The 20,849-nt window shown below is 50.7% G+C and overlaps 1 protein-coding gene across 1 annotated transcript; it reads right to left on the bottom strand.

Annotated features, from left to right (window-relative positions):
* Positions 1 to 3,910: 3,910 nt before the first annotated feature.
* On the bottom strand, positions 3,911 to 17,084 carry LOC100901292 (apolipoprotein D). Its single transcript, XM_003740126.1, has 4 exons — positions 16,930 to 17,084; positions 7,926 to 8,139; positions 5,907 to 6,105; positions 3,911 to 5,512 (listed from the first exon to the last, which is right to left on the bottom strand). Exons 1-4 carry the CDS (start codon positions 17,050 to 17,052, stop codon positions 5,404 to 5,406), a joined length of 645 nt encoding a protein of 214 aa, XP_003740174.1. The 5' UTR covers positions 17,053 to 17,084; the 3' UTR covers positions 3,911 to 5,403.
* Positions 17,085 to 20,849: the final 3,765 nt, after the last annotated feature.

The raw sequence follows: 20,849 nt of genomic DNA, 5'->3' as shown, positions 1-20,849 counted from the left end.
AGTGCGGTGGGGCTTCCTTCCTGGATAATCCGGTTTTTCCTTGTAATCACATTTTCAGAAAAAAACAGGACGGGATCGGCAAGCGACACCATGCGGCGGAGTTTCATCTACGACAGAGGCCGACGAAGTGGGGAATGAAGCTCTCTGGCATCAGTTTCTTTTTTGTCTCCGGATTCGATAATGATTAACGGCGTCCAGTTTGCTCCTCCGGAACTTCTTCGGAGGAAACCCCCAGGCTATCGGTCATCTGGAAGGTTCCACGATGCTTTTGTGAATCTTCCACGAGACGCGCCGAAACTTTATATCGAGAGAAATAGATATTGCTGAAGAACTCTAGGAAGGGCTCCGGTCGTTGTGTCAATATTTATCCTCTCGGTCAGCCGGGGAACCGCTGCTCGAGGGACGAGAACTGTAGGAAATACACTATCGGACAATACCCGGAGTTCTGAGGACAGGCGGAGGGGAAACGGCCAGAAACTGTCTCTTGAGCGTAGCCTTTCCCTGTAACGATCCTGGAGCAATAATTGAGATCCACATGAAATATACATGAATGATTTGGCGGGAATCGTACGATAAGCATGAGGCATGGGGAACATGCATCCCTGTCAAGGGAACGTTGTTGAGAAAACCCTCATCGAGAAGACGAGCGACTCTTTGCTTTTACGAAATCTAGGATGGCATGACCCGTTGCAGGGACCGCCCAGTCGATATCTTTCACGTAAGTCATCTTCTCACGTAATGGATCGGAATTACATGCAATGATTCCGGGCTCCTAATTAGCCCAACGCTTGGGTTTCTGCGCGACGTAAGCGCAAGGAACACCAGGAATGTGACTCCGCGAGCGCGGTCATTCTCGCCTCCGCGAGCAGACTCGACTGATGCGGACGTATGGGCCTGACAATATGGGAGCGTTTGATCTATATGCATACTCCCGGCTAGCTCCTTCACTTAGTTCGGGGGAAGAGCCGAACCGCATGCATAAGCGATGAAAGGGCCAAAATATGACCCTGCCTGCGAGCCTGCCAGCACGTTCGTATTTCTTTCGAGCGTTCGAGTTTGCTCTGCGAGAGCGATGTCATCGGAAGATTCCCTTTGTTCCCGACAGCGTTTCCCCCTCTTTTCGGAAAGCTGCTATGTGCGATGGTAGAAATCGCATAGAAGTTGTGATGTTTCTCCGGAATCACAGCATCCTGCCGCCATCCATTTTCTTGAGGTCTCCCAAAGGGCTTCACGCGAGCCCTCTTTGAGCCGACGACCTGTCAGATCAGCAACGATCGTCTTGTGATCCGCTTTCACGCAGAAGGAAATCAATGCCGGCGCATTGTTCCGCCGCACGATTCATCACTTTCACCGATTTTCAGCTACAACGTCGATCTGTCAGTTTTTCTGTCGGTTCGAAGCATGCTAACAGATCTCTGTTTGATGCATGGAGCGATCGGTGGTCCTGAGACATCTTCCTCGTCCTGCTCCGGTGGCGGTGCGGGACACAGAGGCTGTTCTCGGGGAATGTCTCGTGTTCCCTCGTGGGATGCCTCGCGATTAAAATCTCGGGGAGGAAAAGCGTCGATTCCGCCGGCTGCTCATTGAGAAAAAGGTCGATACGGGGGCGTATAGGCGTCAGGGAAACATTGTAGCGCGAGAAGGAGATTTGGGTACGCAGACCTGCTGGCTCAGCTCTAGGGTGTTCTCCAGTGGAGCTAGGCCACCCAAGCGAAACCAGGATGCCGGCGCGGTAGACTGGGCGGACCTCAACCAGCTAGCCAGCCGTTCAGATGACAGAGTTTCTCTGTCGGTTGAGCGACTCTCGGGTTCAGGAGCTCTTTGGAAAGTCTTCTCTCCCTCGAGATGAATTCACCGTCTCGTTCTTACCGCACTATCACCCTACAACGGTGATCAATCAGAACGCTGACTCGGGACCCACCTCAACGGCTTTGGAGTCCTGAACCGGCTGCGGCTGATGTTCTTTCGGACGGGCGAATCCTTCTTCTCTGAGGCGTCTCACGTCTCCTTCATCCACTCGCTGGAACGAATTTAATGAAAATGGAGTGGTGTTTGAGCGGACACTTAGTATCCAATCGGGAGCGTCTTGCCCCGTGAACGATCATGAAATAAAGACGAGTGCGGGTCGCGTGTGAGAACTACCGGTTCCACGCTAGACGATCGGATGAAGGCTTGATTTGAGCGTTCAGCTTCTGACAGAATCGATTATTATCCACTTTCGTATCGTTGAGCTTCGGCATCGAACCTCCAGTACGCATGCGATCGAAAGTTTGAGAAACTGAGGCGAATTTCCCATCTGGAAAGCGGTCGGCATGGCTCGATAGCCTCCCGGCTAGCTCGGATGCAGTGAGGCATGCTCTCTCCGATGTTTGGTTTTGTTTTCTACAACTCTTCGTTTCATCCGGTCTCGTACCTCCCGCTTGTCGTAATGTCTGTTTATTTTCGTTCGCCGCGTTCTTGTTGTCTTCGCTTATATAGTTCAAACAGAAAGCCTGTATGCGCAACCGCATACGAAAGAAATTCGAATGGGGAATATTTTCAAACATGCGAAACCGAAACGTCGATTCGCGGCATCGCAAACACTCGCCCCCAACGAATGGGGCAGTATGACGTCCACCGTAATTTTCCGAAAAATCGGCAGCAGTTCCGCACTCCGACCGCCCACGGACCATTAAACTGTTGATGCTCAGTTCCACGACAGAGATCCATATCGAGCGACCATCAGGTGAGCTTTCACCCGATGATGGGGCCCTGTGAACACAAGGCGGACTCGCGCGGAAATCGAACGGAATCGCCAAACTCCAGGGTGCGGTCCATGGAATTCGGTCCCAAATTAAATGCATTCCGTACTGGGTGCCGACAGACGCTGATCATGTCGATGCTCCGATGAGCTGATCTGTCGAATGATTGAGCGTGTCTTGGACGGAAATCCGACCGTGGACGCGGCTCCTTCGGGTAAATAGGAGCTCGCTCTTACTCCCTCGTCTAAATTGTCGGCTCCAATCCTCGGTTTATTCCGAACCTCTATCGCAGTGTATTTGATCGGTCCGTCGGACGTCTCGCCTGCTGTCCAGCTCACTCCTCGAACGAATGCGGGCTTTATAATTTGGGCCAGCAATTCGGGCGATAATCGACGCCATATCCCACTCGCCTAAAAAGATCGAAGAGGTCCCCTGCTATTATGTATGTGAACGGACGACTATTACGGCACTGGCTCCGAAAACCGCTGTCGAGACCACGAAAACGATGCCCGATGATGATCGCGTGGGCCACCTCGACTCCATGCCAGATCGGGCCTACTTATAGGCCACCGACAGAGACTGCGCGGCGCAACAGAATAAATGAGAGGTATGTCCCCGAATATTGGAATCGTCTTCATCGAAGTCGATTGCTCTCTTCGAACGGAAACTGAAGAACTTCTTTGTGAGACGTAATGATACCCCTGGGAATTTCTCTTCTTTGTTGCGACGCGTGTGCTTCTCGGTCCCTCATTCTGGCTGCTCGCCAGGAGAGCAAGCGCGCGCGCTTCGAATTCGACCGCCCGTGAGCCCGCCCACACAACCGCATTATTTTGTTGGTGATTTTTTCTGTGTAACTTACCGCGGTGTGACAGAAAGGTATCGGCCAGTATCTTATTGTAACAGAATGAATCACGGGCGGAGTTCACCGACGTCCGCGGACACCGGATCCGCTACTATTCCTCGGCTCCCTACTTGCCAGGTTTGAGCTTACCCGTCCGAGGGTAACCTATCAGTGATATCACCTACCCATACATAAATTTTTCGAGTCTGTTCGTCTTGACAGATCTAGATCTTCGCGGAAATGCTCCGTATAGCATCGCGTCTCGCCTTCATTGGAGCTCGTCCCACCATCAAGCGCATAGTTCCTGACACAATGAAGAGAACGTGCGTTTTTCTGCGACGTCAAATTTATTCTCGAAGATACCGCCTGCCCATTTCCGGGCGACTCACTACGTTGATCTGAGGTGATTGACAGTGGAAATCCAGACTCGAACGTCATTCATATCGATATGATAAAGGATTCATGGAGTAGGTACTTCCTTAGCTCCAGGACTCTCCTCCCATTACTGGGGGAGCTAGGAGTCTGCGTGACTCTCGAGGTTGAAAATAAAGACGATGCTCGTTCCGGTGTATGGCACACTGTATATTCACATCCTCATAGTGCTTCGGGTAAGTTTATTCATTTATCTGCTTGCTAATCCTGACCCAAACAGCTCTGGAACTCGCAATGGATCATACGATCCTCTCCCTCGCAAAAATCCTATTTTTTCATTAGGCAACTTTTATGTATGCTCGGGTTGTTGCAACCTAGTTATGTACTATAGGATAGAATGGGGATACTGTGCAGATTCTTCACACGGAACTCAATTCTGAGCGCAATCGAAGCTCGGTGAATTCGAGATTCCGAGGAATCGTTCCAAAACCTTCGTGATAAAGCTAGGAAAACAAACAGAAACATAGAGTAACCGAGGAGGAACACACGTCCGCCTGAGCGAAGGAGACCGAAAGAAAACCTTGCAGAGCTCTCCGAGTGCTTCGGAATCAATTATGTCAATGCTCGAAAAATTCTCATTTCGTTTCCTGGATCCGCCAGGTAGGATATCGGAATTCTAAGCGCTGTTCTTATTCACCGGATCTCTGACGGTCTCATCTTCCGAATATGGGGATCGTGCATTAATCCTCAGTTTTGATTCCGTCCTTGTGCATTGGAGTAGAGTGGAGATGATGTTTTCCTTTGGCAAAGTGAGGTGTGCGTCGTCAGCCGATTCACTTTCTGATCTCAGTAACGCGATGAGGTTTGTTAGTGGGTATGTATACTGCTTGCCCTTATTGCTGCTCTTGCTGATGCTATTGTTGCGGTTGTTGTTGCTACTGTGGCTGCTATCGTTGTCGAATCCAACGAAGCTTCGTGTGCTGCCTTTTGGTGCGACAGTTCGTCCGAAGCTGCTCATGATCGAGTCGCTTTCTATGGGACACTGTTTTGAACGGGATTTTTCGCTTTTTTCTTTATATTCTCAAAGAGATTGCTCTGTGCTTTCGTGCCTCGAAGTGCCTTAGTGGTGGTTGTGCTGCTTCTGCTTCTGTCGATTGCCCTCGATGTGAAAACGGCCTCCTATGTCCCCAAGTACTGAGGGCAGCTGCCGGAGTGTGCATTCCTTGATTCCTACGTACATCCCTTTCCTCCTAGGTTGAGTGCGCTCGTTCGATAAAGACCATGGATAAGACCTTTGCAGTGGCGGGGAAGTGGGATGATCGATCAGTGAATTGAACCTATGGGGGCTGTGCTTGAGTGCAAACTGAGAACAAGTCTATCAGGGAAAAGGCTGCGATGCGACCGCACATAGTGCTGACTAGGCGGTTCTGAAGCGGTGTCGATTGGGGTCTACTTGTGTTTAGGGTCGCGATTTATATTCAGCGTGCCCAGAGAGATTATCCTGTCGTGCTCTGATTTAGACTTGAGAAGACCCGTGCAGTCTTTCTGATTGATGAAACTGCAAGCGAAAAGATGAGATGGAGTCAATTATCAGACAATTATTATTGAGATTCTGCCAACATTGTAAGAATTATCGAAAAACTATTGAACCGCCGCAAGAGACGGTCCCCAGAATGAGAGTAATTGAATCTTCGTGACAACAGCCACCGTGAGCATAATTCGAGCCGGACGGAGATTTCACGTGAGAAGGATCCATGATCTCGTCTTCTCGTATAGCCACTTGGCTGCTTCAATGCTTCCTAGCGATCGCTAATATACCGCCTATGTTCCCAGTAATCTGAAGAGGCCATCGGCATTTCTGCCCCGTAATCCATCGAATGGCTGGACCCGTAGCCTATTATTCGGCGTCATTGTGTCGTCGCAGAAGATGTGCGCTTCCACGAGCTGCTCACCTGAGAGAACTTCTATCCGCCCCGAAGAACTCGAACGTCTTTCGAAGCGAGTCCGCGGTCGCGAGGTCGAGGTACGGCTTCCGCGAGAGGATCATGCCGTTCTGACGGTTTCCGACATGGATCACATTCACGCAAGAGAATGCGGCTGCGAAGTTATCGTAGTCGGTCGAGATCACCGTGAAATCCTCCCACCACATATCTGCAACGAATTAGAGAATAATCACCTCAGCAATTTTCCCCATCGGTCTTCATTCGCTTCATGTTTCTGAATCTCTCCTCCCGCTCGTCTTCTGACGCTTCAACGTAAGCTCAGGAATTCCGAAAAGGATTCGCGGCGATATCGCGGAGCGATCCACGATCGGAGTGTAAATGCTTTTCCTCGAACTTCGTGCTCTGGTGTTGCCACCGAATCGTTCTCGATGCGAGAATATGGAACGGCAACGCGTTTTTGGAGAGAGACCATGGGTTCTCAGATAATTACAGCGATACTCGATTCAAGATTTGGTTCGCCGCCGACGATTGCATATAATTATGGTGATCTTCCACCAATTTGCACCTATTGATTTTCGATGAGGATACAGATCGATTATCCGTGCGGCAAATCCATATCTCATAGCAGCTTCGAAACGCATCGAGGATTCCGTTTCTTTCTCCTTCTCTGAGGCTCTTCGAATTCAGCCGATCTTGGCTCGCATCCGACCCTGCTTTGGTTTTTCGGACGAAGAAAAGGTACCGACGTTTTCCTCCTTTTCGTTCCTTCTTTCGTGTTTTCCGTGCCGACAAGGGACATCTCGACTAATCCCTTTTCACCGCCAAGTGTCCGCCTTGTATTCGTGAGCGATACGCAACGACAGCTCGGCTCAATTTATTAGCGAGAACTCCATCAATAATATCAGTCGACGGTTTTTCTTTCTCCGAGCCGAGCTGTGGGAATTCTAAGACAGCTCCATCCTGTCGCTAGGCGTAGCTTCGCGGATGTTGACGAGAGCGACGCCTTTTCTGGTCGTATTCATAAACGTTGTCTTGAATAATTCACGCCTAATTATAATGAATGTTCGATCGGAGCAACAAACAACAAAAGCCGACGAATTATCTCTAATATTCGCGGAGCATGGGATGACGTATCCGTGGGATTTAGTCCACTTTTCGGTCGAAGACGTTTCGCCCAGAACTGCTTGTCCATGTTGACGACGACAACTGAGATTTGCAAATTGGAACGCCATCATGATGTCCTAATGGACTGGCTACGGAGCCGCGGCGGCGGCGGCGACAACAACAGGGCTAGCGAAGGCAGTCAGTGAAAAGAGAGACGAGATTGACAGAAGTCGTCGTCTTCGTCGGAGGGAAAGCCTCCGAGAAGGATAAACCCGGTTGGCGAAGCGAGCAGGACGAAATTGCATTTCATGAGCTGTCAATGTTCGATTATCCGCCGTTTGAGAAGAGCGTCGCAAATGGCTGGATTTCACGCTGCTCGAAGCCTCGAGGAAATTGCGGAGTCGGAGAATATCCCTCTCAGAGTTCAGGAACCCGTGCCGCTTGATTTCGGCGGCGGCATACATGTCTCAATCAGTTGATCTCTGAACCGAGATGACGAACGCTGCTCAACGAATGCTTCGGCTTGAATGGATCCCTGATCGCCGCTGCCGCAGACGCGAAGCGAATCACGACAATAGACATTCATATAAACGTCGATAAACATCTACAATTACGCGGATAAAGGCTCCCCGCGAAAGAAGCGCCGATACGCCAAGTTGTCCGCTTACGAGCTCATTTTCGCTCGAGGGAACTATATCGCATTCCGATGGAGTATAATTCGGCAACGAGCCATCTCCGAATCACGATGCTTTCGCGTTATGGTTTCGAGGCGCTATCAACTCACAGATTCGGAGACTTCCCCGAATGAAGTTTTCGAAAAAAATCTCCCTGTCCAATGCTCCCGCGGGGAGGGTCACATGGACCCCGATCAACAATCCGACGTGTGGAAGGTTCGTCTTCCGAATAGTGGAGATCGAGACTTACACATCGAGTATTTGATCTTCATCTTGGCAGGCTCGGTCGGATCCGGCATTCTGAGCGCGGCGGTGTCAATGAAGGTGTGGTCTACGGCTTTCTGCAGCAGACCATACCTCGAATAGGTGACCAGTCTCAGATCTTCGCCGTCGCGCGTGATATTCAGCTTGTGGCACGCGGAGGCCGAAGACGACATCTGGATGACGTACCATACTCCCAGGAACTGGAAAGAGGGGAATGGAAATTAGCATAATACGGAACAGCGACACAGCCGATGTGTAGCCGAATTCAATTCTACGCGTTCCTAACGCTCCTCAGCTCCCACCGTATATCTCCAAATTTCCCCCTGACCCACCAAGTGGCCGGGGTAGCATGAGGGCAAGGAACCGCGTAAACAAAGGAAGCAGGAAAATGAAAGGAGCTGAGAATTCGGCAGGCAGAACACAGACTTGAGAATGTCAGACTTTCGGAGGAGCTCGGGAACGCACAGAAGTACGCCACACCCAATACTGATGAGAACAGCTTTGTGTCCCTTCTCAGTGGAAGCACACAGTAAATTTCGCTCACTACAAAAGAAAACCGGGAAAAGAAGGCGCGTCTCATTGTTTTAAGGGATTCACGCAGCTCTCCGACAGGATCGCAGAAAGAACATCGACAACAACGATACAGGCAATGATTCCCCGAAAGGAATGGAAGTCACCACCCTATCGACTTTCGTTCGGAACGGAGTTCAGTCGAAGACAACGCCGCAGAATGAATACGAGAGGAGCATTTAAAGCCGCGGAGCAGCCGCTAGCCGTCGCGGGTTCTTCCTCGCCGAAAACTCTCCGGCATATCTAACAGGCTGCTAAGACTCCGAAGCCAGAAGAAGCGTGTTTGGCGTACACGCCGCGAAAAACGTTCGGTCTTCCGTAAGTTATTTATTCTTGCTAAAGCGAATGTTTCCCTCTGTTTGAGATCTTCTGACATTCGCTCGTTTCCTCTGAAAGTCGACGTTCTGACTGGGGCCGACTACCTCTCGCTCCGTATTCGGAGTTTGCCAACACGCTTCAACACCTACGATGACGGCTGTGTCTCCTCTCGGCGTCACCATCTTCTCCAAATCAGTTCCAACCGACACCGGCTTAGGCAGAAGATCGGCAAGGCACCGGCGGCCGTCGCGCCTTTTGCGGCGGTGACGGACGGACGTACCGTCCGCAGGTTCGCTCGGCTTGCTCGCTTGCTTGCCTGCCTGCCATCCATAAACGCCATCTTGCGTCAGTGAACTGCGGGGCGCCAATCGAACAGAAAAAGAAAAACGAATCCCGTCCCGCCGCCCGCCCGTAAGCCGCGGCCAGACTACGCCAAATAGACAAGCGGTTACGTAGCGAGACAGGGAACGTGTTTAAAAATTCCTTCGAGTTGCTTCATTTCTCCTGCGGTTCCATTTATCTCTCGACGGGCCGGAGCAGAAAGGCGCTCACAGAAAATAGAGAGAACTTGACCCGGACAATCGACTCGACAGTGGTCGGGCGTTGTATGTTTCTGGACAAAGCATATCCGTTGTCCGCTGGAATCTGAAAAAATCACTGAGGACATCGTGACTCGTCGACGTTTTCTCGTGGGCCACGTCTGCCGGCCTATCTGTGTATTACTCTGTCCGTCGATCTGTCCGGCGAACGGACGGTCGGTGGGTCGGTCGCCTGCTTGCTCGTTCGCTTGGAATGCCTAGCTGCCTATCTTTCGCCCGGTCTGTCGGTCCGTCGCTCGGTTGGTTTGTATTCTTTTCGCTCTGTATATATCCCTCTGTTCGTTTGTGAACGTGTCGCCTGCTAAGGGCACGAGATTCATCCGGTCAGAAACCTTTCGGATTCCGCGAGCATGAACAACTCATTGCATTCATTTACTTGTAAATTGGCACCTTTGGGTGATGTTTTTGCGAACGTGAGCAACGACAGCAACAACAACCGTGCCGACCGAAGGAGCACCAAAAACATTACCTCCACCACGGACAACAATAATGATGTCCCCACCATTAGATGGTATGTCGTGCAGCAACAAATCAATGCGGTGGTGGTGGTGGCTGCCGGTGCTGCTGCCTCATAGGGGCAACACCTCGGCCGCCTACTTCTTCTCCTACCGATCACCCTTGCGACGCCGAATCTCGATTGGAAACTTGCTCCGCGGAGGCTCGCATGCGGGAGTGCACGCGGTGATCCTTCCATAGCCACAACAAAAGCGACGGCTGAATCAATTGTTTCGATTACCGGTGCAACAACAAAGGCCACCGGATCGAGTGCTCCGATCACCGATTCAACAACAATAGCAAGAGCACCAAGAGCTGCTGCGGTGGCGGCGGCGCGGCACCGACACCGCCAACTCAGCCGCAGGGACAATTTCACACGAGTCTCTTTTCAGAGAAAAGGCAGAAGGAAAGCGGCGAACGAAGACGCAACGACCGCGAGAGGCAGCGCTCTTCGACCAGCGTGGGAATTCAATCTACTGGGAGGTCTTTTACTTCAAACTCACAACCATTCGGAAATTTCTGCGGAAAAAAATATATATATCCGAAGGTAAAACACCGAGGAGAATACGAAAAAAAGAAGATGAATCACTACTGCGGCTATGGGGAGCGAATAGCGAGGGAAAAATAAATAAGCGGCGGCAGCGGAACGCGGAGAGACTGGGATACGATTCCGTCGTGGTAGTGGGTCGGATTCTACAATACGATAGAGTCTCTTTTTTCCTTGATTCTCCGCTATCGATTCTCGGCTCACTTTCGACTTACTGCGACGAGAATCGTCGCTATTGAATCAAAGCACAAATTCTCACGAAGAGACTCGTATAGACAACCCTCCATTGCGGTGCGGATCACGAATATACACGGCCGAGTGAGCTGCAGATGGAGCGGATTTCAACTTCTACATTTTTTTCCGGCGAGGCAACGATATGCTAGAGGCGAAGTTTATCGAGTCGCGAGTGAGTCACCGAACCGGTTCTGCCGAGCTTCCGAGTATGGTCCATTAGAAACTGAAGTTCTCGATGCCTAATGATCCGAACGCGAAAGATGTTCGGGAACCCGGACTCGAATGCGGAAGTATTTCACAAATGACCACGTCAGCAGAGGAGAAATCTTCGATGGGAGCCTCGACCACGGGAGCAGGTCGGCTGTGAGTTCCTGGCAGTCGATTCCTGAACTACGCTGAACGTAAACTTGATTTCCTTCCGGCTCAAATCGGAACGAATTTCCGCTGAGGGAGGAAAGCAGCTGGACAAGCTGTGCGAAACGAAGTTCTAGCGGACGAGAACTTCCCGGCAACTTTCTCGACAACCTAGGACCTGCTCGGCGACCCTCGACTCACTGCTGTAGCCCTAAAGCGGCTGAATGACTTGATTGCCGTCTTTACTCGGTCGGATTCCCCGTCATGGCATTTCACTACGAGGTCCGCTGTCCTTGAGAGCGATCTTTCCAAACATGCTCGTAGCTCAAGAGGCCGAACGTCGAAGGTGGTTCGACGAGCGAAAATTCTCCGTCTCGACACACTTATGCAGCGACGTTAAATCTCCTGACTTTTCTGGTCGACTAGCGTTTAGTCGCGGCAATTCGGCTTTCCTTATTGCAATTAAAAGCATTCTTTGGTGCTGCACCCACCGCTCCGAAGGGTGTCATTCTGAATTTTTGGCTCTGGATCCGAAAGACATAATCTGCTTACCCGGTGACTTCTCCCTGACTTTTCCTCGTGAGCGTCACGCTGATTAATGGTTCACACATCGTAGGGATGTAGATAAGGGCAAGGTACAGAGATAGACAGATTTGAATGGTCAGATCGACGTCAGCGATAATAAAACGTAAATTGTCGTAAATCGTCCAAATTGGCCGAAAAAATTCAGCCATCGCAATTTCTGGGGGTTCTCACAGTCTTTGAAAGTTATTACATGATTAGCTCACTCGACAAACACACTCTCACAAAGTGTCATATATACTTAGACGTTTCGGCCGCGCTTACGTACGACGAGGAAGAAGCAGATGACGAGAGAGAAGATCAAAACGAAGGACAAGCAGGGGCACGTCGAAAGTAACAATCGTCTCTCGCGGAGTGGTCGCTCTTACAAAGCGGTCACATGAGTTCGGTGACGAGTGTTGACGTGGATTTAACTGTGAGTCTTCATTTCGCGTCCGTATCTGTCTGTGTGTGTTCCTTCGCCTCCAAAGTCATCAACCATAAAGCCAAATAAGGAGACGGTCGTTTAATGTCCCGAGAATCCATGACAAAGATGGCGTGTGAATTTTCTGCTGCGACTCTTCAGCTAGCCAATCTTCTGTATAAGCGTCCGTAGGTCCGACCGCCCTCCTGTTCGCCTAAAAGTCTGCGTGAGTGTGTAAGCGACGGTATAGATACAACAAACGAGAGGTCATCACCCGAATACCGGATTAAAGGATCCAGGGCCCCCACCTTGCAGCGGTAGATTTGCATAGCTCACTCGCTACCTGTGACTGTTATCTCATTTTCTGTTTTGTCACCCGCTTGCTTTTTCAGAAGAAAATCGAAAAAAAGAAAGATTGAGTCGAAGAAAAACCGAAGCGGAGAGAAAAGCCAATTAAAGACAAGTCGACATTCCCCTCGGAGCGTAAATGAGCATGTGTCTAGATCACTCAGGCCCGGAACGAAATGAAATGAACAAGTGAATAATGAACATCTTTGCTTCTCGAAGTCGTGATTAGAAATTGCATCGCTCGTAAAAAGCGGAATCTTTCTTACTCTCGTCCCTCCTCGGAAGCGACAGAATCGCTTGCTTCCATTTTTCAGGTCGACTGCCATCGAAGTATCGTGAACTGGTCCGCCGCGCCGATACACCCCGGCCGAACTCCGCGTCGGGCAGGCTCGATCATGATTTCAATGAGCTCGGACGCGCCGAAAAATTCGTTAGCCGTGCGATGAGGTTAAGGTTTACGGTGGCGAACGGTGCTGGACGTAGCGAGCGAAACGAACGGATTCGATGGCTTTGGGTGCCTCTGGCTTCACCACCGGCGAGCGTTGTGTGGGTTTGCGGCATTATTTTTTGTTCGTCTCCTACACTCTGCTTCTCGATCTTCTCGCGCGGTCGTGATAGAATCCTTTGTAACGGATCGCGTTTTCACCTTTGGCTGGTCGTACGCTCGAGCTTGAGGCTCAAACAATGACCCAAGCAGAGAAGATGGAGCTCCGAGCGGAGCGAAACATCGGAGGTCGGGAACGAGTTCTGGGAGTAAATATTCCGCTGCCGAAAGTGAATCTCGCGGACGAACAGGTAAGCAGAATCTTTTGGGGCCCTTCCACCAATGACGGCGCACACCATCGTTTACCAGGCGGCGGTCTTACCAAACAGCCGAACGAGCGGTTAGTGCGTCAAGCGACCAGAAAAATCGACAGCATCAACGGTGTTTCGAACAACACCCTCCTTCTCTTTTGTAAACATGAAATACTGACGAAGCGGGTGAAAAAACGCGATAACACCGAAATCCAGCAAAGAAATAGAAAAACACAGAGGATCAACCGAAAATGGCTCAATTGTTGATGTTAACCACAATCGTTCACTTGAATCACCGAGAAGAAGAACCTTCCGTGTCCGATTGACACAGGTTGATGGTGGAATCATGTCTCAACCAATCTGTGGGACGGCCAGACTCACTTAGAGGAGGGACGGTCATAACCACAAACAGCAACAAAGACAGTGGCGGCCACGGCAACGACATCGACTACTACGGCACAACGTTCAGATGAACAACCGTGCGACTGAATCCAATGTCATCTTAATCTGTATGCCTGACTCCGGACAGCTGAGTGCTAGAGTGACTGGAGCACTCGTTCGCTCGCTCGCCGGGAGTATCAAGCAATTGAGGAACGGAGCGACCTGGCAAACAGCAGACAAACGAGATCGCCATGGAGCAGACACAAATAATTTTAGGGTAGCACAAATGTTCGTCAGTCCTAACAAGTGATCATCGTCTTCGTCAACATCAGTAGATTTGGATCTCGTTCGGCCAGCTTGATCGGAAAGAGGTGGACTACGACGAACAGAGAAGAGGGAAAATCCGAGAAAAGGGAAGCAGGGTCGATGGGACCAGGTGCTCAGACACCGCTAGTCCTCGGTACGTTTGCAACTCAAAGGAGCCGCTCGAACATGTCGATCATTGCAGGCGGGGAAACTCCGCGAGGATCGAATCTGTACATCATTCCTCGAGTATCATCTGTATGTGACTTCGTCATGGATAGCTTGAATGCTCCGAGCGAACGACCACGGATAAGACCGGCTCTACACACGAGCCACGTCGGAACTCTCTGACTCTGATCGTCGAACAACACTTCTCTTTTCCTGCTGACAACTCCGAAAATCTCCATCGCGAAATTTTCTCGTTTTTCCCCAACACTTTTTATTTAGAAGTCGTGACTTAGTTTCGATTGTCGTCTTGTCAGTCGGCGGGCCCGGAGTGGTCAACAAGTCGGGCGAGCGAGCAACAAAGCGTGATTTTATTATCAAAAGTGAAAGAGAAATTCGAAAACTTCAACGCTCATGTCCGATGCCCTCAGCCTCATTGAATCTTCTGAACGGATGAGAGAAATGACGACATGGACCTTCATGACGCGATTGATTCCACTGATCTTCCTACGAGCACATGGGGATGAACGGTTTCGGCTCAATTGAGATTCAGAAGTCTCTGACCGCCTACTCGAAATCGAAAATAATGGAAAGACTCGTCTACGCGAGAGTCTTGAAAGATCCATCAACACCGATGTTTAAAGCTTGTCAGGCTGATTAGCTGAATATCCTCCGACCGGCACGAGAGTAACATCAACGTCGATTTATTTGCTTTTAATTGAAATTCTCGGACGTATCTGTGTCTGTGTGCACGTTCTTTGTTTCCTCCTATCTTTCCGCTTCTGATGGACGACGTTTCGTTCCGAGAATGAGCTTTGTACTCATCAATCAAGCCGGATCCCATCAAGCAGCCATCCAGGGCACGACGTTTCGAAATTAGGGGATTATTCAAATTCGATTGACGTATATATTCTATCTCAATGCACGTCGGGGAGAATGGATGAGCCGGAGAAAAGGAACCGGAGAGCTGGAGTTGAAAGTAAGGTGGGGGGGCTCCCGGGAGCTCCGGAAACACGAGAGTATAGTTTTTTGGTCGGGATGATACGTAGAAGAATCTTTAGAAACTCCTATACACATATGGCCGGTAGGGGACAGCGTCGTCGACGTGGGCAATCCAATGGCCAGAGTATGGGATACTCCGCCAGTATTTCAAGCCTGATATCGAGCTGAATGACCATGAACATCCAGCGTTCGCCGATATTCGCCGCCATACTTCCGTGCCGGATTCCCCTTCGGAACGGTAGAATCGAAACTCCCCGATGAGCTCAAGCGGTACATGTATTTCAATGACGACGACATCGGCATCGGGAGCTCAGGAGATCGTATATCTCCGGAGCCGGTGCACATTTCCACGAGATTGCGTAAAAGCAATTTCATGCAACTCTAACCATGGATCGCCAATCCCTCGTAAGTCGCTCGGTCGTCGACGACACCCAATGGATAGGAGACGAAGTTCCCCTCGGAGAAAAACGTATTTTCTGTGTTTTTCTCTCTTCTACTATGCGCCGACTCCTTGTGCACTTTCAATGGCGAGCCGTAGCTAGTTTATTATATTTCCTCTTTTTTTCTACTCGATGCAGGAGACGTTACAGGGACATCCCGAAATAATCTTCTGGCATCCGACAAGTTTCCCTTCACATCTCTTCCTCTACCTGTGTTTTTTCTCTGCCGGATCAAGCGGAGTCGGATGAGCCGAGTGTCGTCCGGCAAACTTACAGACATCCAGAAATGGTCCTCCGCGCACACACTTACAGTAGGCGACTAACGATAGGAAAACTTGGTTTTCCTTCAGGTGTACATTCATGGTGAAGTTACTATGAGGAAAACGGCTCCGTCTTCTGACTGCCCTGGTGCTCGTAACTGAGGGGCGTCCGATATTCTCAACTCGCTGCCTCACGCCTCAAGTCATTGGCGTTGCAAGATGAGTTCGTCGTTAAAATAAACCGAGTTGAGGGGAGCTCCATGTCCACGAAGCCTCATCAACCTCAAGTCTCATAGGAGAACAGTGCGTTACGTGGAGCGATCCCTTAAACATGGGAAACGTCTCCTCGAGAGCTGAGCGGGACCGCGCATGCAAGGAGGTGACGTAAGCCGGGCGAGAAATTTCGACGTCGACGGTACTGCGTCAATCATCCGATGTGATAGAGAGACGACAGACTCTCGGGGCCTAATAATCAAGCATCCCATTGGTTTCATGTCGACATTGGCGACCGAGACAACGCGACTGGGGAAACCCTAGAATATCTCGGTACGAACGCGACGGGGTACAGAGACGAAAATTTTCGATCCAAGATGTGAGCGACCCGCTCCATGAGCGAAACAGCCCTCGTATCACGAACTCTTTTGAACCGTAAAACGAAGTACGCCGTTCTGGATAATCTCCGCTCGGCAACCGGTTATCTATCGGCGCTGTCCAAAATACCTTCGGACTGACCGTCTGTTAGATACACTTGATAAGTCTGTGAACGAACACAGCCACAGAAGAAAATAACATCGACCTGAGCGAGAGCGCTGCATCGGAGCAGCAGGTCTGCGAGCAAACTTCGGCGAACTCAATTGAACGGCAGCAACGTCGAGGAACGACACAAGAATTCAGCTTCGCGAGTTTCTGTCGAGAGTCGACAGCTAGGTGCTAACGTTTGGCTCCTTCGACTCGCTATCCGCTGATGGACTACCGCATGAGATCTCCGATTCCCGTCGCGAATAAAAATCACGCATTCCATCTTAAGCTGATTCCTCGGGTCGAAATACTCATCGATATGGACCGTCGTCGATGTCCATGAGACCCTGTCCCACGATCTCCTCCTCCAACACCGGACACGCGCGGAATTATTCCTGAGCCGGTCGACCGCAGAGTCGATAAGCTTGCTCGCTCGATCAAAAATTATTCGCTTACCTTGTCGATGTCCAGGTGACTCTGGAAAGGCACGTCGGGCGGGCAGGAGCCCAGGTTGTACTGGTGGGAGACGACGGATCCCACCAGTAGCAGCGCGACTGGCAGCACGCAGATAAACTTCATTTCACGGCTCGCGGATAATCCACCTCGAGGAGCCGATGCAGAGGGCGATGGGAGAGAGACGGCCGCTTTATAGAAAGAACGGCGGCAGCGTCGGCGAGGAGAAATACCACTTGAACCGTACCAATAGAGGGGGTGCCGCGAACGCGACCGGCTTCGTTAGCCTTTGTTTGCTCGAGAGAGTCAACATGTCCCCTCCTTCTTAATCGGAGCTTAGTGGTTCGGAAGTGCCGTTCGACGTCTTCTCGACATCCTCGGCGTTTACGGAATCCACGTTCTGATGACGTCGGATGACTCCTACCTGATCGTTGAGAGTCTCCTCTGTCGGCGACTGACTGTGGTCCGTTCTACGGGGGGACGTAGTGACTCATGGAGGCGATGACGAACCTACGAGATGGGAGAGCTCTGTCCACGGAACGTTTGACGGATATAGTACAAATAATGGAAGAGTCTCTCGGTGACTGTGATTCATGGGGAGCAGCTGATGAGCGATTCCGATTTCGCACGGCTCCTGCGATCGGGATCCGGGACGTCTCTGGAGAGCCATCGCGTGGAGACGAGATATCCGGGCTGAGTTCGGGGAAGCCGTAGAAGCTTCCATTCGAAGAAAATGAGTCGAGTAGCGATCTCAACGAGAGGGAGCTCGACTGCCGTGGTACTATTCCACAAGTTTTTGTGCTCTCTAATTTTGGAGGAAGATCTGTTTCCAGAGAAATATTCCATCATTGTTTCTACGGAAAACATGGAACTCGGATACAGTGATCCGTTATCGTTTGCTTCATTCCAGGAATAACAGTCCGTCATCGACTTATTGTAAACTAGATGAACATATGTTTGTTCGCTTTCTTTCTTTGTTCTTTCAGGGCCTCGCTGTACAACATACCGCGACTCAGGGGTACCGATGTAGCGAGGGTATCTGGAGAGAAGAAGAATCTTGGTGTGACTGGTGGCGTCTCCGCTATCTCTCTGAAATCAGCCGTACGCGCTGTTGTAGGAGGAAGAGAACCAGCTGTTGGAGTTCGAGTAGTACTGTGATAGATAGAGCGAGCGACCGAGCGAAACTGGATAGAGATAGCTCGTTTGAGGGAAAATACACGAAGAGCAGGCATGAAGCCCACGAGAAAACGAAGAAGAAGGATACAACTACCGAGAGTAGTAGGAGGCCGACCGCCTGGCGCGAGTTTATGAGTTTTGTTTCCGATAAACTCCCCAATAGCCATCGCGCAAGCAAGCGCATATGTACACACACTAAACATCTGGCTGCGCGGTTCATGATTGACTCATTTTGGCTAGAGTAATCATGCATGTGATGTCGAGCCGGCCGAACGGATGGACTCACGGACAGAGCCTTGATCAGGATCGCTTGATTGTGAGAACAACTGGCGAAATTGGTTTTTTCTCTTTGTTGTTTGCCAGCTAGACAACCACCCAGTTCGGCCGCCCGCCCGCTCGTCCGATCGCCTGCGCGCTGATGAGCGATCCAATGCTCCGAAGAAGCGCTCAGTTTTCAGAGTTTCTCCGGAGCTATCTCAGCGCCAGAAATCGAAGACAGCCGCTTGAATACGACCTGCGGAAGTCGGCTATACGATTCCGCAGTGAGGTGCTCTGAGAATCTCGCCGCCTATATTTTCCGTGCTCCAGAGACTTGCTCCAACTCTTACAGACTTCGTCGCTATCGCGTACCTAGGATACGAGCGCACACATGAGCCCGAATCGGCGAAACTCTGACCCGAGACACATTCCATAGATCGCGGTGTTCGTATCCTTGCGCGCTTCTCTCGACCGTGCCTATCCATGAATGGATCAATCTATCAGTAGCGCCAGTGAGTCATCTACTACAAGAAAACTGACGCATCCGGCCATTCATTGATAGAATCACTCATTCGGAGGAGGGAAGGAGAGAACACCAAGAAAAGATGCGAAAACGTGAACGCCGGGCATTCTTGGAACGGGAGTTAGGCCCAGTCAGGGGCGAGCGCTGCGAGGCGATTCTGACAACGCCTCTCATGCTACTTCAATTTCGCTCTGTTTGAACGTTCCGTAGGGCGCTCCGACGATGAAAGCTCGATTTGTTACTCAGAGCGGATTCAAAAAATACTCGGGCCGGCAGGAGAGCCAACGTCGGATCATGAATGTTGCGGACATACAATCCCCCTGCTCAGATTGCAGATATCGGTCGCATGACGCATGTGTTATGGATTCCGATACTTCGATGGAACATAGAACTCGCTGTTGAACGACGGAAGTCAGAGCCGCCCTGTGCCGATTAGATGCCATCGAGGCCTTCCCAAAGACGCTGCGAAGAATTTTCGGATGTCGGAAAGACTCCGAGCATCTCCCAAGATCGCGGACCGGCGCGAGAAACCGCAGGCTCTTTGCAAAATCCATGACTTTGGCGGGGAATCGACGATTCATCCATTGAATGACGAATCAGACTGGGTCCGAAGAAATTCCGTTCAATGGGAAAACATGTTAAATTGGCCCCCATTTCGGAAGCTCCTCCGAATGGGCCTCGCTTGGACGAACTTTCCATGTGCAGTATGCATGTCTCTCCCTATGTGCGTTGTCTTGGATTTCTTTGGAGCCGATCCTCGGAGACGTTCATTATTGGAGTTATTCACCTCAGCTAAACCGGTAGACTACCGCGTTTTTGCTGCTCCACCCTATCGATGTGCCTATGGATCGGAGCTCCTTCCGCGATTTCGAGAGATTCTCGAAGGATATTGAGAGGGAACTTTCGAATGAGCGGCTTCCTGAAGCCCTGCGAAAGGCGCAACGTCATGAATTCGTGCGGGAGTCGGAACCGTTGAAGAACGAAGGATCGAGACGTCCCAAACTCGTCGGAAGAGGCGGCGAGCAGATTCCGCAGTTTCTTCTCACAAAGCCGGAAACACCCGGAACGGCTACAAAAGAGATCGATATTTCTCCGCTCGACCGTTGCTCTTTTTCTGTTCAGCTTCGGAACTGGGAGTGCATTCGTAAGAAGATTCATCCATTCGAGGTATGCGTCCCGTTTCCGAAATTCTTCTCGCTATACGTGACGACCGGACAATTCCGCATCTGGAAAGGGGATCGGAATCGGCGGTGCTCATAGTACGTATCGTCTTTCATTGTCGATTCGAGACTCACGGTGGAACCTCTCCGCTTCATGCATCTCTTATTTTTCGGTATCATTTGCAACATACTCAGCGTCTGGAGAGCATGTGGAACCTCCCTTGATTTCTTGAAAGATTCTCCTTGCAGAGCAGTGATCTATATAAATTACCGGACCGATCGTTTTGCCCTTGCTCATCGTCTTTTCAATAAAATACGACGGAGTATCGCAAATTGATTACCATATTCTGTCACGAGCTGCACGATCCTCCGATTCCGGATCGAGGGACACCCGGCGGGAGGGGAGTATAAAAACCTCCATTTCTCTATCACACACAATATCGTATTATGTTCCGGTAGCCGATTACTGATAATTGAGATCTCGATAAGGGGAAATCATGCGGGGTGAGAAATGGCTCGTTCGACGACGGGAATGACGACAATGACGGCAACGACGGCTTCAACTTCGGGCTCAAGAACCTGCAACAAATAAACGGCGTAGCGGAATTAAATAGAATCGAGCCCTCATGCCGCCAAGACATGGTGTTTTATTCTGCGGATCATCGCCGGAAAACTGGTGCAAATTGCTCTGAAGGCCTCTTCAGAATCTTTAGGCGGAACGATTTCTCAGTTGTCGTCGTCGTCGATGGCGACGTAAAGAGAGCCGGATCTGATCCGCCGGTCTCGGTCATCGCTCGGTGCCGCCC

The sequence above is a fragment of the Galendromus occidentalis genome, unplaced genomic scaffold (assembly GCF_000255335.2).
Source record: "Galendromus occidentalis unplaced genomic scaffold, Mocc_1.1 scf7180000076742, whole genome shotgun sequence".
Lineage (NCBI taxonomy): Eukaryota > Metazoa > Arthropoda > Arachnida > Mesostigmata > Phytoseiidae > Galendromus > Galendromus occidentalis.
Note: the sequence above shows the minus strand (reverse complement) of the source record. Positions and strands in the feature narration are given on the sequence as shown.